The 11,523-nt window shown below is 50.6% G+C and overlaps 1 protein-coding gene across 1 annotated transcript in view; it reads right to left on the bottom strand.

The window, feature by feature from the left end:
- Positions 1–4,490: 4,490 nt before the first annotated feature.
- LOC104513442 (immunoglobulin superfamily DCC subclass member 4-like) overlaps positions 4,491–11,523 on the bottom strand; it is a gene marked incomplete at its 5' end in the record, with an annotated part of 17,549 nt that continues 10,516 nt past the window's right edge. The window contains 2 exons of the mRNA XM_010156788.1: positions 4,491–5,021; positions 7,443–7,607. Of these exons, the coding sequence (XP_010155090.1) occupies positions 4,491–5,021; positions 7,443–7,607 (696 nt within the window). The remainder of the gene's footprint in view (positions 5,022–7,442; positions 7,608–11,523) is intronic.

Here is an 11,523-nt window from a genome sequence, read left to right as displayed (position 1 = left end):
AACCCAACAAAGGAGCAAGCATCAAGAAATGCCTAACGAACCCACACTCTGCCCACCCCTGAAATCCCCCCACGGATGTCTAAGGAACCAGGCACCCACCATCATCCCACATTCCCAATCTCCACGGTTACGAGCTCAGGCACTGACCTGGCACAAGTGTGAATCCCAGGTCCTGCTCCGGCCGGTGCTTCCCACCAGCGAGGCACAACCTCACCGGGGAAGGTGCTGCACCGCGCGGCCCCGGGTCTGTCAGCTGCAAGGTCTGGTTCAGGTCCATCCAGAAGCGAGTTCCTCAGGATTTGAGCCGTCGGGACACGCAGACGCAGCCCCCAGCGCGAGGCACAGCTCTGGCCAGGCCGATGCGGGCGGCAGTGACGCCTGGCATGTCCGTCTAGCAAACCCACATGGGCTGTCCTCTCTGGGTGTTGAGGGGCAGGGTACAGCCCAGCACCTACAGCGAATTCCCAGGGTCCAGGCACAGCTTCCATGACTTTCTCTCGCAGTAAAAACTGTTACAGACTGAATCGTGAGACAAATTCCACTCTTTTTTCAAAATATTTTATTAATAACCCATTAGTTAAGGAATATAAGGACAATGTCTTCTTACACTTTAACACTAAAGAGTATTTGCGGAGTAAAAACAGTCTCTGAAGAAAGAAGGTTATAATCAGGGACAGCATGGAAGCAAACACAGACACGGTCGTACACGAGATCAAGTTCTGGTTACGCATCCTGACGCACTGTGTAGAAAATTAAATGAAATTGGAAATATTAGCAAGGGAATGCAGTAGCAGAACTAGACGGTAGATTTCTGCTGGACTAAACACCGCTTTTCTAACGAAAGTATTGATTAGAAAAGACATGATGATCCCTTCAAAACATCTGTTTAATGAGATCAAGGCCACAGTGCTCTGTTAAAACGGACGCTTTCTCCCACAGCGTATTTCACAGGCTGATCTCAGAATCCTTAGCCAGTCATGTAAAAACTTCTCAAAACTTAGATCATACATTACTTCATCCGAACTATTTAACCAGAACTTTGCTGTCTGTTAAGTAAGAAATCAAATCAACTAAAAGTCAAAAGAGATTTTGAGCCGAGTCACGCGTTTCACGTAACGAGGGATTAAGAGAAGGATGCGAACGGTGACTCTCGCAGCAGCACGGGGAATATACAGTTGTGTAGCCAAACGGTAACAGTAATACTACAAAAATGATGCCAGCGAGACAAACCTGACATTTTAACAACGTAAAACGATATACACCAGCAAAAAGTCAAACATCTTTAGTGTTACTGAAAGGAAGGGAGCAAGAGGCCTGATGCGCAGGAACATATATTAAGTATGATGGGTAATTAAAGGTATCAACAGTTTGTGTGTCTGTGAGAAAATCTGCAAGAAAGCTACTTACGATAAAAAAATATATGCACTGGTTGTTTCAGCTTTACACACAGAATGTGTGCTACCCCTCCTCTTCCACTCGTTTCTAGCCGGGTCTCGAGAGGTCCCGCACGCATCCAGGACAGGAGGGACCTGGGGAACAGCCGAGCTCGACAAGGACACCCGGCACCCGTAGAGAACAGCTTCGCTGCTGCCCATCGGCGGCGACCTCTCGGCTCTGAGCCTGGATTTCTGTAACCGAGGTCACCCCACAGTTACTCCAGTGCCGAAGTCGGTACGGACAAAGCAGAGGTGAGTGTACAAAGGAGCGCACCAGAAACCGGGGCACACAGCCACAGGACTAACCTTCCATCCCCACAACCCCCCGGATGGAAAGCTCGGAGCTGGTACATGACCTGCCCCAGGTACAGCCTCACGACAGGGAGAACTTGGGTTGTGACTGCTGCTGGCCAGACTCCTCCTGGTGCTGCCCTCCGGCAGCCGAGGCGCTCCGCAGACGCGGTCCTTCGACATACTGCCACGCTTGCAGGGGGCTGACTGGGTTTGGAGGTGAAAGGAAATCACCAGGGGTTCCCTCTGGAGTGAGCTTTGTGGGGAAGGGTCCTTCCCCCTTTCTGCACACCAGCAGTGGCGTGTACAGGGGCTGTTCTGTCGCTGGGGAAGTGCAAGGACTCTTCCATGAAGCTGCCAAATCTCCCCCCGCCTCTGCAGCTACAGCCCACTGCTGCCCAGCTGGAGGGTCTGTACCCCCGCAACTGCATCCGCTCCCGCACAGCCGTGAACTGCCCTCACTGCCCGCAGTAACACCTCACTGCCTTATCTGTAATCCTCCTGAGCCACCAGTTCCAACGTCTCCTGGCAGTGAGTTCTGGAGGTGAATTCCGCACTTCCCCTGCCCAGTGTGCATTCCCTGCCTTCCTAGCTCCTTGCTCTGGCAGCGCACACGCGCTACCTCCTGCCCAGCCTGCTCACCAGCACAGATTTCCACTCTGTGCCGCAGCCGTTCAGTCACAAGCGGAGACGCTGTAGGGTGGGGAGAGGTGGAAGCTCCACTATCCTTCCTGACAGGCACTCCTCTGCTGAAGAGCCGGAGCTAACAGGGTTTGATGGAGGGCTGCAAGGACACGGGGTGGTCCAGCTCAGCTTCAAGCACAGGGCACAACCGTGGCACGGCTCTTCACCACGGAAGTGGGAATAGGATGCTGGTGGAGCATCCTTGCTGCAAGCAGTGGAGTCTCAGCCCAGATTTCATCACAAAAAAACACCAAAATCCAGAGCCTTTCACAGCATCTCAGATCAGCACACAGCCTCCTGTATAGCTTATGGGGAATTTCAGTAGGAAAATAGGGAGATCGCATCTTCTCCCTCATTTTGTAATAAACAAAAGACCGGATGTTTGAATCCTCCGGGAAGGCAGAACATTTTCCGAGCACCCACTGCACAGAATTTACCGATCTGTGTTACCCCGAGGAGCTGGTGCGGTCTGTGGCGTTCAGGTCAAACTCTGCGAGCCCAGAGCAGGGCAGAGGGGGGGCTAAGGAGAAGGTAGAAGAGATCTTACCCAACTCCAGATGACCAGGCTGAGAGAGACGGCAGCAGTAACCAAACGCTGTCAGCGAGGCCGAAGCACTGGGTGATCTTTCAGACAGTGTCTATAACAAACCCAGACCGACTGGTACGGGTGCAAAGCTTTGATTTTAAATTTTTAAGCTCTGGTGGTCTTATAAAAATCCCCAAAAGCACTTTGGCCAGGACTCTCAGAAGTGACTGGGACATTTCACTTGTTCATCCAACGCCTTCAGCTGACAGAAGGCGGACAGCTGCTCTCTGGAAATCAAAAATCAAGATCCCGAGTTACTTTTGCAGTGTTGGTTCTTTCTTCTCTTCGCTAGCGTGAGGCTCTTAAGGAAAGACGGACCAACATCCCCTGGCTGAAGCGGTCTCCTTTGGCCAGCTCCTGCAAAACACCGTCCTGCAGAGAAACGCAACCCACTTCTCCAGCTGTAGGGAAGGTGTCTCAGAGCAAATCCGAGAGACAAAGCAAGAGAGACGTCTGCAGCACTACACATTTGAAAAGAGCAGCAACCAGTGCAAACATATTCTTTAAAAAAGGGCAGTATAAGTTAAAACCTAGAATGGACTCTAACAGAAGAGTAGATCCTACTGCTTTTTTTTTTCTCCAACAGACATGAGGTAGTTGTGTTGTTAGGGAGGAAAAAATAAAGAAAGAGAGAAGTAGTAAAAATGCTACTCTATACCACACACTAACTCCACTTTATAAAATTAAATAATATAAAGATGTTCCAAGGAAATAAAAATACATGTTGTACATTAAAAGGACAGATGCGTACCTAAAATATTAGGTACAAGAACCTACATAAACCACAGTCCAGGTTGGTGAAATGACCCAGACACTGAAGAAGGTTCTATATAGTACAAGTTGTTAGAGGCACTCGTAGAGTGTGTAATAAAAGGCCACTACGTCAGCCTGCTAGTAATAGTTACTGCGGTAGCGTACAAAGAGAGCCTTATAATCCTTTTAACCACGGGAGGGCAGGAAAGGCTGGTGGTTACAGCTCACTGAATTTGTTTGTGTTGGCTTCCACCTCCTCGTGGGACTCCTCCGAGGGAATCCATCCCAGCGCTGCGAGGCAGCTGGCAGTGCCAAGGTGCTCCCTGGCGGAGAGACAGCCGAGAAGAATCGCCCGGTGAACTCCGCCTCTTGCCGGCGCCGAGAGACGTCTTGCCAGTCGCCTCGAGGACTACGGCGAAGCGACTGCGCCGGTCTAACGCAGCAGGCTCCGTTCGAGCCTTGGTTCCGTGTCAGACTTTGACAGATGGCTCAATCCTGCTCCCACGAAAACCAAGTTACTCGTCAGCTTCAGTGGAAGAAGATGAGCTCTTACCCATCTACCTACTGATATCCTGGAGGCAATATGTACAGCTGACAGGTCCAACTCCTGTTCTGGTGAGATGCTGCACCTTCTCCGCTCCTGCTGGGCTCAGTGAGTCGAGGCATGCAGTACCTGACAGGGACAGGCCCTTTCGGATGCTTCTAGCTCTCCCATGATCAAAATCAGATTAGTTCACTCTTTAATGGTTGTGGACACATGCCATGTTCTCAGATGCTGAGGATGAACTGGTTAAACCAGAGTTACTGAAGAGGGGAGCCTCCTCCAGCGCCGGGGAAAGCGACTGGCATTTGCCTGGCTGCACATCCCCCCTGCCTTCCTGGATGGAGTCCGAATCTCCGCTCTCCACTGAATCCAGACTTTCCCCACGCTCATGGAAGCCATTGGTGAGCCCATGGAGGCAAATGGGCCCCGCTTGGCTAGTCTTTCTGTCGGTACGCAACAGCTCGTCCTGGGCCCCAACCTCTGAAGCGCCCGAGCTGTCCAGCAACGCTGGGCTGGCATCCTGCCGGGTGCTGGGAGAGCCAGGAAGGTCCAGCTCTCCGGAGGGGAGCTCTTCAGGCTCCTGGTCCTTGGCTTCTGTCTCTTCGCTCTCCAGGGTGTGCAGCTGGGAGTCGTAGTCTCTGTCAGAGGCTGAAAAATCAGAATGGACGATGACCTCGGCTTCCACTTGGTGGAGGCTGGCGGGTGGGTGGCTTTTCCGTGCTTCATTCTGTTACCAAAGGGGGAAATAAAAAAAGGTAAAGTAAATGAAACCAGGTAATTGAGGCTGCAACCCAACCAAGCACTGAAATGTATTCCTTTTTAATCCCGCAGAGTGCAATGGGCTGCACCCGTGCCTCGCTTAAGCATTACCTCGATATGTTTCTCAGAGCTGAAGTCTTAAGAAGCGTCTCAAACCACCTCAGGGTAATTATTCCTATTTTATGTTTGGGAAAGCAAGTCCCAAGGGAGTGAAGTGATTTATCCGTGGTTTCTCGGCAGGCTGGAGCAACCATTCCTCTAAGCCTCTGTCCAAGACCACAACTTTCAACACCCGCGAAGGGCTACATTTCTAGAGGGCGAGTGGGCAGAGCCCTAGAAACTGGCTTCAGAGACAGCTCATGACACAGACCCACAACCAGATGCCAGGGCTCCCTTCGCTTGCCTGGTTTAATTTCGGCTCCGTATCACAAAACGTTTGTTCGTTAGAGCCCCAGTCGCAGCTTGCAAAAGCCAGTGTAAATTCAAGCACTTCAGTTCAGAAGGAAACCCACTGGTTCTCCTCTGCCATGGAGTTCAGGCCCACAAGCAGGTCACGCCACTAGAGCAGCATTCGATAACTTCACAGGCACGTTAGTTTGGAAGCCGAGGAAGAGCTCTCGAGGCAATCGGCGCTCAGGTTCTGGGCTGAGCGTGACTGAGTAGCAAGAAGCCAATTCCAAGTATGGAAGTGATATCCCCCGTGTAATCTGCGCTGCCTGTTGAAGCCAACTTTGTACATCATTTACGTATTTTAACACTTTCCTCCTTTTGTTGACAAACTCTGATGGGTGAGCTGCATAGTAAACAGTGCCCATAACTGTGTTGTAAAACATTGTAATTAACATCGTGCACAGAGTTAAGGCATTGTGTGTATAATTGATTTTCACACTGCTGTCTAGGAAGGAAACACAGGTAGGTTATGCAGAAGTATTTTCTGGGGGTGGAGGGTGAACTTTTTAAAGCAATAACCAGCCGAATCATCTGGTAGAGAGTCAACCTGAGCAGGTGTCAGCTTGTTTTGCTGAGCCTGTGGCACAGACATCACCACCCTGGTACAAACTCTCCCCAACAGGGATCGCACATTTATTCCAATGAAGCACTGTCAGACAGGATTTCCTCCCAGTCTGTGCACCCACATAAAGATGACAAGTGCAGTGGAAACTGTTCTACCCTACTGGGAGAAGGAGTTTAAATCAACCCTTGATCTTTGACACCTTTTACAGGCAAAAATGCAATTCCTCCTTCAGGCGAGCACGCTGTAGATCTTAACGGCTGTGCTGAGCGCTGCAGCTCCTAACTCATTCCGCAGGCTGCTTGCTGCCTGGCCACAGCAGAGACCCAAAGCAGTGGTGTCTGATGCCAGTTCCTCAGGAACCGGGATGTCACAACCCAGCTGTCTGACACCACCTGAAGAACGAGCCCACAGCACAGGCCCTCAATGGGTGGCTGGTGTCAAGACAGAAGATCAGGGAGAGTTGAGGCTTCGAGCGATGCTTGGATGCCTGCAGCCCTGAGGAGAAGGACTTGGGGGTACTGGTGGGTGAAAAGCTGGACATGAGCCGGCCGTGTGCGCTGGCAGCCCAGAAAGCCAACCGTATCCTGGGCTGTATCAGAAGTGTGGCCAGCAGGTCGAGGGAGGGGATTCTGCCCCTCTGCTCTGGTGAGACCCCACCTGGAGTGCTGCGTCCAGCTGTGGAGCCCTCAACATCAGAAGGATATAAACCGGTTGGAGTGAGTCCAGAGGAGGCCACGGAGATGATCAGAGGGCTGGAGCACCTCTCCTATGATGAAAGGCTGAGAGAGTTGGGCTTCTTCAGCCTGGAGAAGAAAAGGCTCCAGGGAGCCCTTATAGCACCTTCCAATGCCTGAAGGGGCTACAAGGAAGCTGGGGGGGGCTTTTTACAAGGGCCTGTAGTGACAGGACAAGGGGTAACGGGTTTAAATGGAAAGTGGGGCGGTTTAGATTAGATATCAGGAAGAAATTCTTCACGGAGAGGGTGAGGAGGCACTGGGACAGGTTGCCTAGAGAAGCTGTGGATGCCCCATCCCTGGCTGTCTTCAAGGCCAGGCTGGATGAGGCTTGGAGCAACCTGGTCTAGTGGAAGGTGTCCCTGCCCATGGCAGGGGGTGGGACTGGATGGGCTTTAAGGTCCTTTCCCACCCAAACCATTCCACGATTCTATGAAAATGGAACAAAGGGCTTTTGCCGAAATCCTCGCTGGCAGACACCCCTATACCCAAGAAAAAAATTAAGCCCACAGTCAGCCAACTAAAGCTAGCTCAGAGAACAAAACATTCTCTCCTGTGCTGCAAGGAGAAAGGGATGTGCTTTTCCCATTTATGTTCCCCACTGGAATACACACGCCGATAAGCGACCAAAGACACCTACCATCACGGCGTCATAAACCAGGGCTTGTAATAAAAGCTTCTGTCCCGCGCTGGAAGGAAGCTTCAGTGATCCGTTCACCGCAGAGAGAGGCTCTTTTGTGATAGCGTCCCCGTATCTGGCTATGCTGTTTGTCCAGGGCTGGCTGGATGATTTATTCCACGAAGACTGCAGAAGAAAAGCGGGAGGAGAAAAGATCCAGTTATCACAGATACAGATTCTTACCCTCACAATCCTGAAATGAGAAGCAGCTTGAAAAAGGGAAGTGCAAGCTGGGAGAATACCACGGTGTTAGAAGATGCAAATTAAATGTGGAGAACACCCCCAATGGCATCAAAATAAAAATGCTCACTGCTACGGATGGGCAGTGTCAGCCCATTACAACAGGCTTTGTTGCCCTGTGACACAACCTGATGCAGAGCGCGTGGACAGAAGTCACCAGATGGTTCACCACTGGTCTCAAAAGGGGTTTTCCACTGATTCCCAAATTTTGAGGCCAACAGGTCTATCATGGCACGAGACATCCCTTAAAGGTCCACCCAGAGCAGTACAAGCCTAATGAAAACGCTGCAAAGCTGGAAAGGGAGGGGGGCGGTGGAAATCTGGAGCAGAACGACTACGGCATTCACTTTGGCACAAGCAATGCTCTGCAGCACGGACAAGGTCCCTCACCTGTGTGTACGGGTACTCCAGTAGGACAATCCTAAACTGCTCACTCTGCGGTGCACACCAACTTCCTGCTCTAAGCCAGGGCTTGGGCAAACACTGCCATTCCCCATCAACAGAGGCACAAAATTGGGGGCTTTATTTTTTTAATTGTGGGGTGTTTTGTTTGGTGTTTGGTTTTTTTTTTTTGCAACAGACCACCAAGCAATTCTTAGCTCAGCTTTAAATCCCCTGGGCAACCAGTGTTACCTTGTTTGTAGATCTAATTAAATTATATGGGCTGAACGCAATTTGTTCTGGGTTCTCTCAGCTTCCCCTTGCAATAAACTGTTGAATGCACACTTCTGTGTATAGGAAATGTGTGCCTTTAAGAGCTAGAGTTATTTAACAGCTCAGACTATTAGTTCACAGGCAGAAAAGTATTTTCTTTCCAGGTTTTGATTTTATTGGGCTGTCCTGCATTTACCTGAGCTCAGCCTTGCTACCGACGCGCGTACGTATACACGCTGGGATTTAAGGAACATGGGAGCTGGTTATCCCTGGGCTCGTTCCACAGATGTTACACGTTGCCTGGATAGAAGCAAGAGGCGGAAGCGAAGAGAGAATCCTGACCTGACCCAACTGTGGGTGTGCATACAGCACACGGGTGGTGGGAGCGTGATGGCATCCCACTAAGCACCCACTGCTCACTGTCAGGGAGGAGAAACCTGGGTTTCTGCTCTGTATATGAGGCCGCTGCTTACACAGGCTACACCAATCCCAACAACAGTCGGTGTAGCACGAGTCCAACCGAGATGGCAAGGAGATTTCTGACATCAGCCTGACCTTGTGTGAGTCATTTGACCTCCTTGTGGCTCGGTCCATCTGGCTGGAAATTAGGTAGAAATGCATGACCAGATGTTGTATGTGAGCCAGGCATTCCTAAGTCAGCTATTTAGCAAGAAGCAAATGCTACCTCATGCTGTGGGTGCTGGCAGAAGGCAGGATCAAGGGCTCACGTATGCGCTGCCGAGCTGCCCGAGCTTCTCCGAGCACCCTCTGTCCACCCTGACTCAAGGGCTCAACACCCTGGGGAGGCAGAGCAGCGTTACATCCCGATGCTAACGTCAAGCCACGGGAGCTTTGCTGCTGCCTCAGGATCAAACCTCAACAAAGAGGGAGTAAAAGGGCCTCGTTTGTATGACAGAACAGGGGCTTCCAAACCCGGCGCTGTGGATATCAAGCATTCGCTAGTTTACAAGTGGATGCTGGAGGCAGCATCTTTGCCATTCCTCTCTCCGCAGTCTTCGGCAATAATTCTGAGCCAAGAGCATTCCCTAATTGCTCCGTTTTTAAGTGGACAATCATTAAACTCCACTTTAATAGAAGGAAGTCAACCAAGCGATCACAAAGCTCACAATAAGGAATATCGCTACACATGAGTACTCGAGGAACGTGTTCAATTTGCTCCTGCTGCCGACTGAAAGGCTTTCTGCAGCTACATCGCTGACTGATGGCTTCTGTGCCTCTTCCAAGGAACATACGTTCCTTAGCAAATACTGCCTGGAAATTTCAGCGTTGAACCTACACCACAAATGTGTGTCCTACACCCATATTTGCCATCAGAAAGATCTGAGCATCATACGCATACACACACACACACACAGAGCAAACTTGAAAACCTTCTTGCAGGCATCTTGTGAATACCAAAAAACGTGGAGAGAAACAGGCAGCTCTGCTGCAATCCCCAACGGACCATCTGTTAGCGGAAATGTCAATCTGCCGTGTTTACATAGGTTTTGATGACTCTGGGAACAGCCTGTTCGGCTCTGGCTGAAATTGGCTGCAACGAAGAACAAACTTGTTTTGTACCAGTTTGCAACTTTCAACAAACAGAAAAAACCATCAGCCACACAACACGGCCTATATCCCACATGTTGTTCGAGCACATTATGTTTGAGAGGGGGAAAAAATATCCCTCTCGGGGCTTAGTCTCTAAGGCTGGGCAGCGGCGATTAACTCTAGGTCTGTTTTTTCATCCCAGACCCGAAGAAGTCTTGTGGGCTGGAAAGCTTCTCTGCTTTTCTAAGCAGTACCTGTTGGGGTAATAACCAGTACTATTTCTTTCTGTTCAAGGGGGCCTAGGGAATGGCTGGAGGAAGACAAGGAAATGTTCTCTCGGGCTTTACAAGAGAGTAATGAAAGCAAGAAGTGTCAGTCTCTAATACTAATTTAAAGAGGGAAAAATCCCTTTGTCAGTTCACTGCAAACACAAGAATGAAAACTAATAAAAACATCTTCCAATAAAAGGTGTTTCCATTACGGCTAAATCCTTATCAAAGCAAACAAGTCTTTTCATTTTAGCCCTTTCATAGAAACTCCGACAGGTAAAAACGTGCCTCGACCATGTCACTTTCTCAGTGACAAGTAATGATTTCGTACAAATATATGAGCTGAGAATGAACGTGTAGGAAATGCTGATCTTGAAACCTTCCCTGGTTTATGAGGAGAGACATTTAAACTAGCTTGAAATCCTGTGCAGAACACGGCTGGGGACATTTCAGATGTGCCCAGCTTTTAAGGGTGTCACAGCGGAGAGAAAGGATTCACTCAGCAGCCGGTGGGAGGGGGAAGGCTCCATGTCACGCTAACACAGAGGTGCCCCTGCCTGCAGCTGCACCCCCGAACAAGGTGCCACGTAACAGACCTCTCCCCCGCCAGATAAAGCCGAATCTCTGCTGGCTGTCACCCCGAGCACAGCTCTCCTCTCAGCCTTCGCAGAAAACACTGGGACCCTTTTCTTCCACGCAGAAAAATTTCAACACAAAAATGACAAACAACCGGGGTAGATCCAAGTTCCCTGACGCGTTACAGCTTTTGCTCTCCGAGTCATGGGGATGCTTCATGGAAAACGCAGCCCCCGTGGGGAGGGGGCCCACAGGGAAGGAGAGGGGCAGCAAGCAAGGAAGATTCCAGCTCGCAAGAAACACAACGACAAACGTTTCCAAGCCAAAACACTTGGGTTTGGCTTCATTCAATGAAAAGCTGAAGTCTTCCATGGAAAGCAGATGCTTTTCAACATTCTCCCCCACCCCCTAAATTGCTTGGCCCAAAAGCAGCAGTGACAGGGATGTCTGGAGCAGAGCCATTTTATCATCCTCGGTCCATCTGTCAGGGGAAACACAGCCGCATCGCCACAGCCTGTGCATTACGGCGTCACCTCCAACGTGGGCTACGGGGGGCATCAGTCTGGGGGTCACTTGAAAGGGGAAGAGAGTAAAAGGAAAATTACTTGTCAGTGTGTTTACAAATCCTTGTGTGGGGCCATCGGGACACAGGCACCCAAAGGAGAACGGGGCCCGCTAAACAGCCGCGCGTCCTCCTGCTGATGGAGCCGTCAGCCATCCAGGGGAGCCCCGTGCTGACAGCGGGGCTGCAG

The sequence above is a fragment of the Eurypyga helias genome, unplaced genomic scaffold (assembly GCF_000690775.1).
Source record: "Eurypyga helias isolate BGI_N326 unplaced genomic scaffold, ASM69077v1 scaffold31938, whole genome shotgun sequence".
NCBI classification, from domain to species: Eukaryota; Metazoa; Chordata; class Aves; order Eurypygiformes; family Eurypygidae; genus Eurypyga; species Eurypyga helias.
This window is presented reverse-complemented; position numbering and strand designations above follow the sequence as displayed.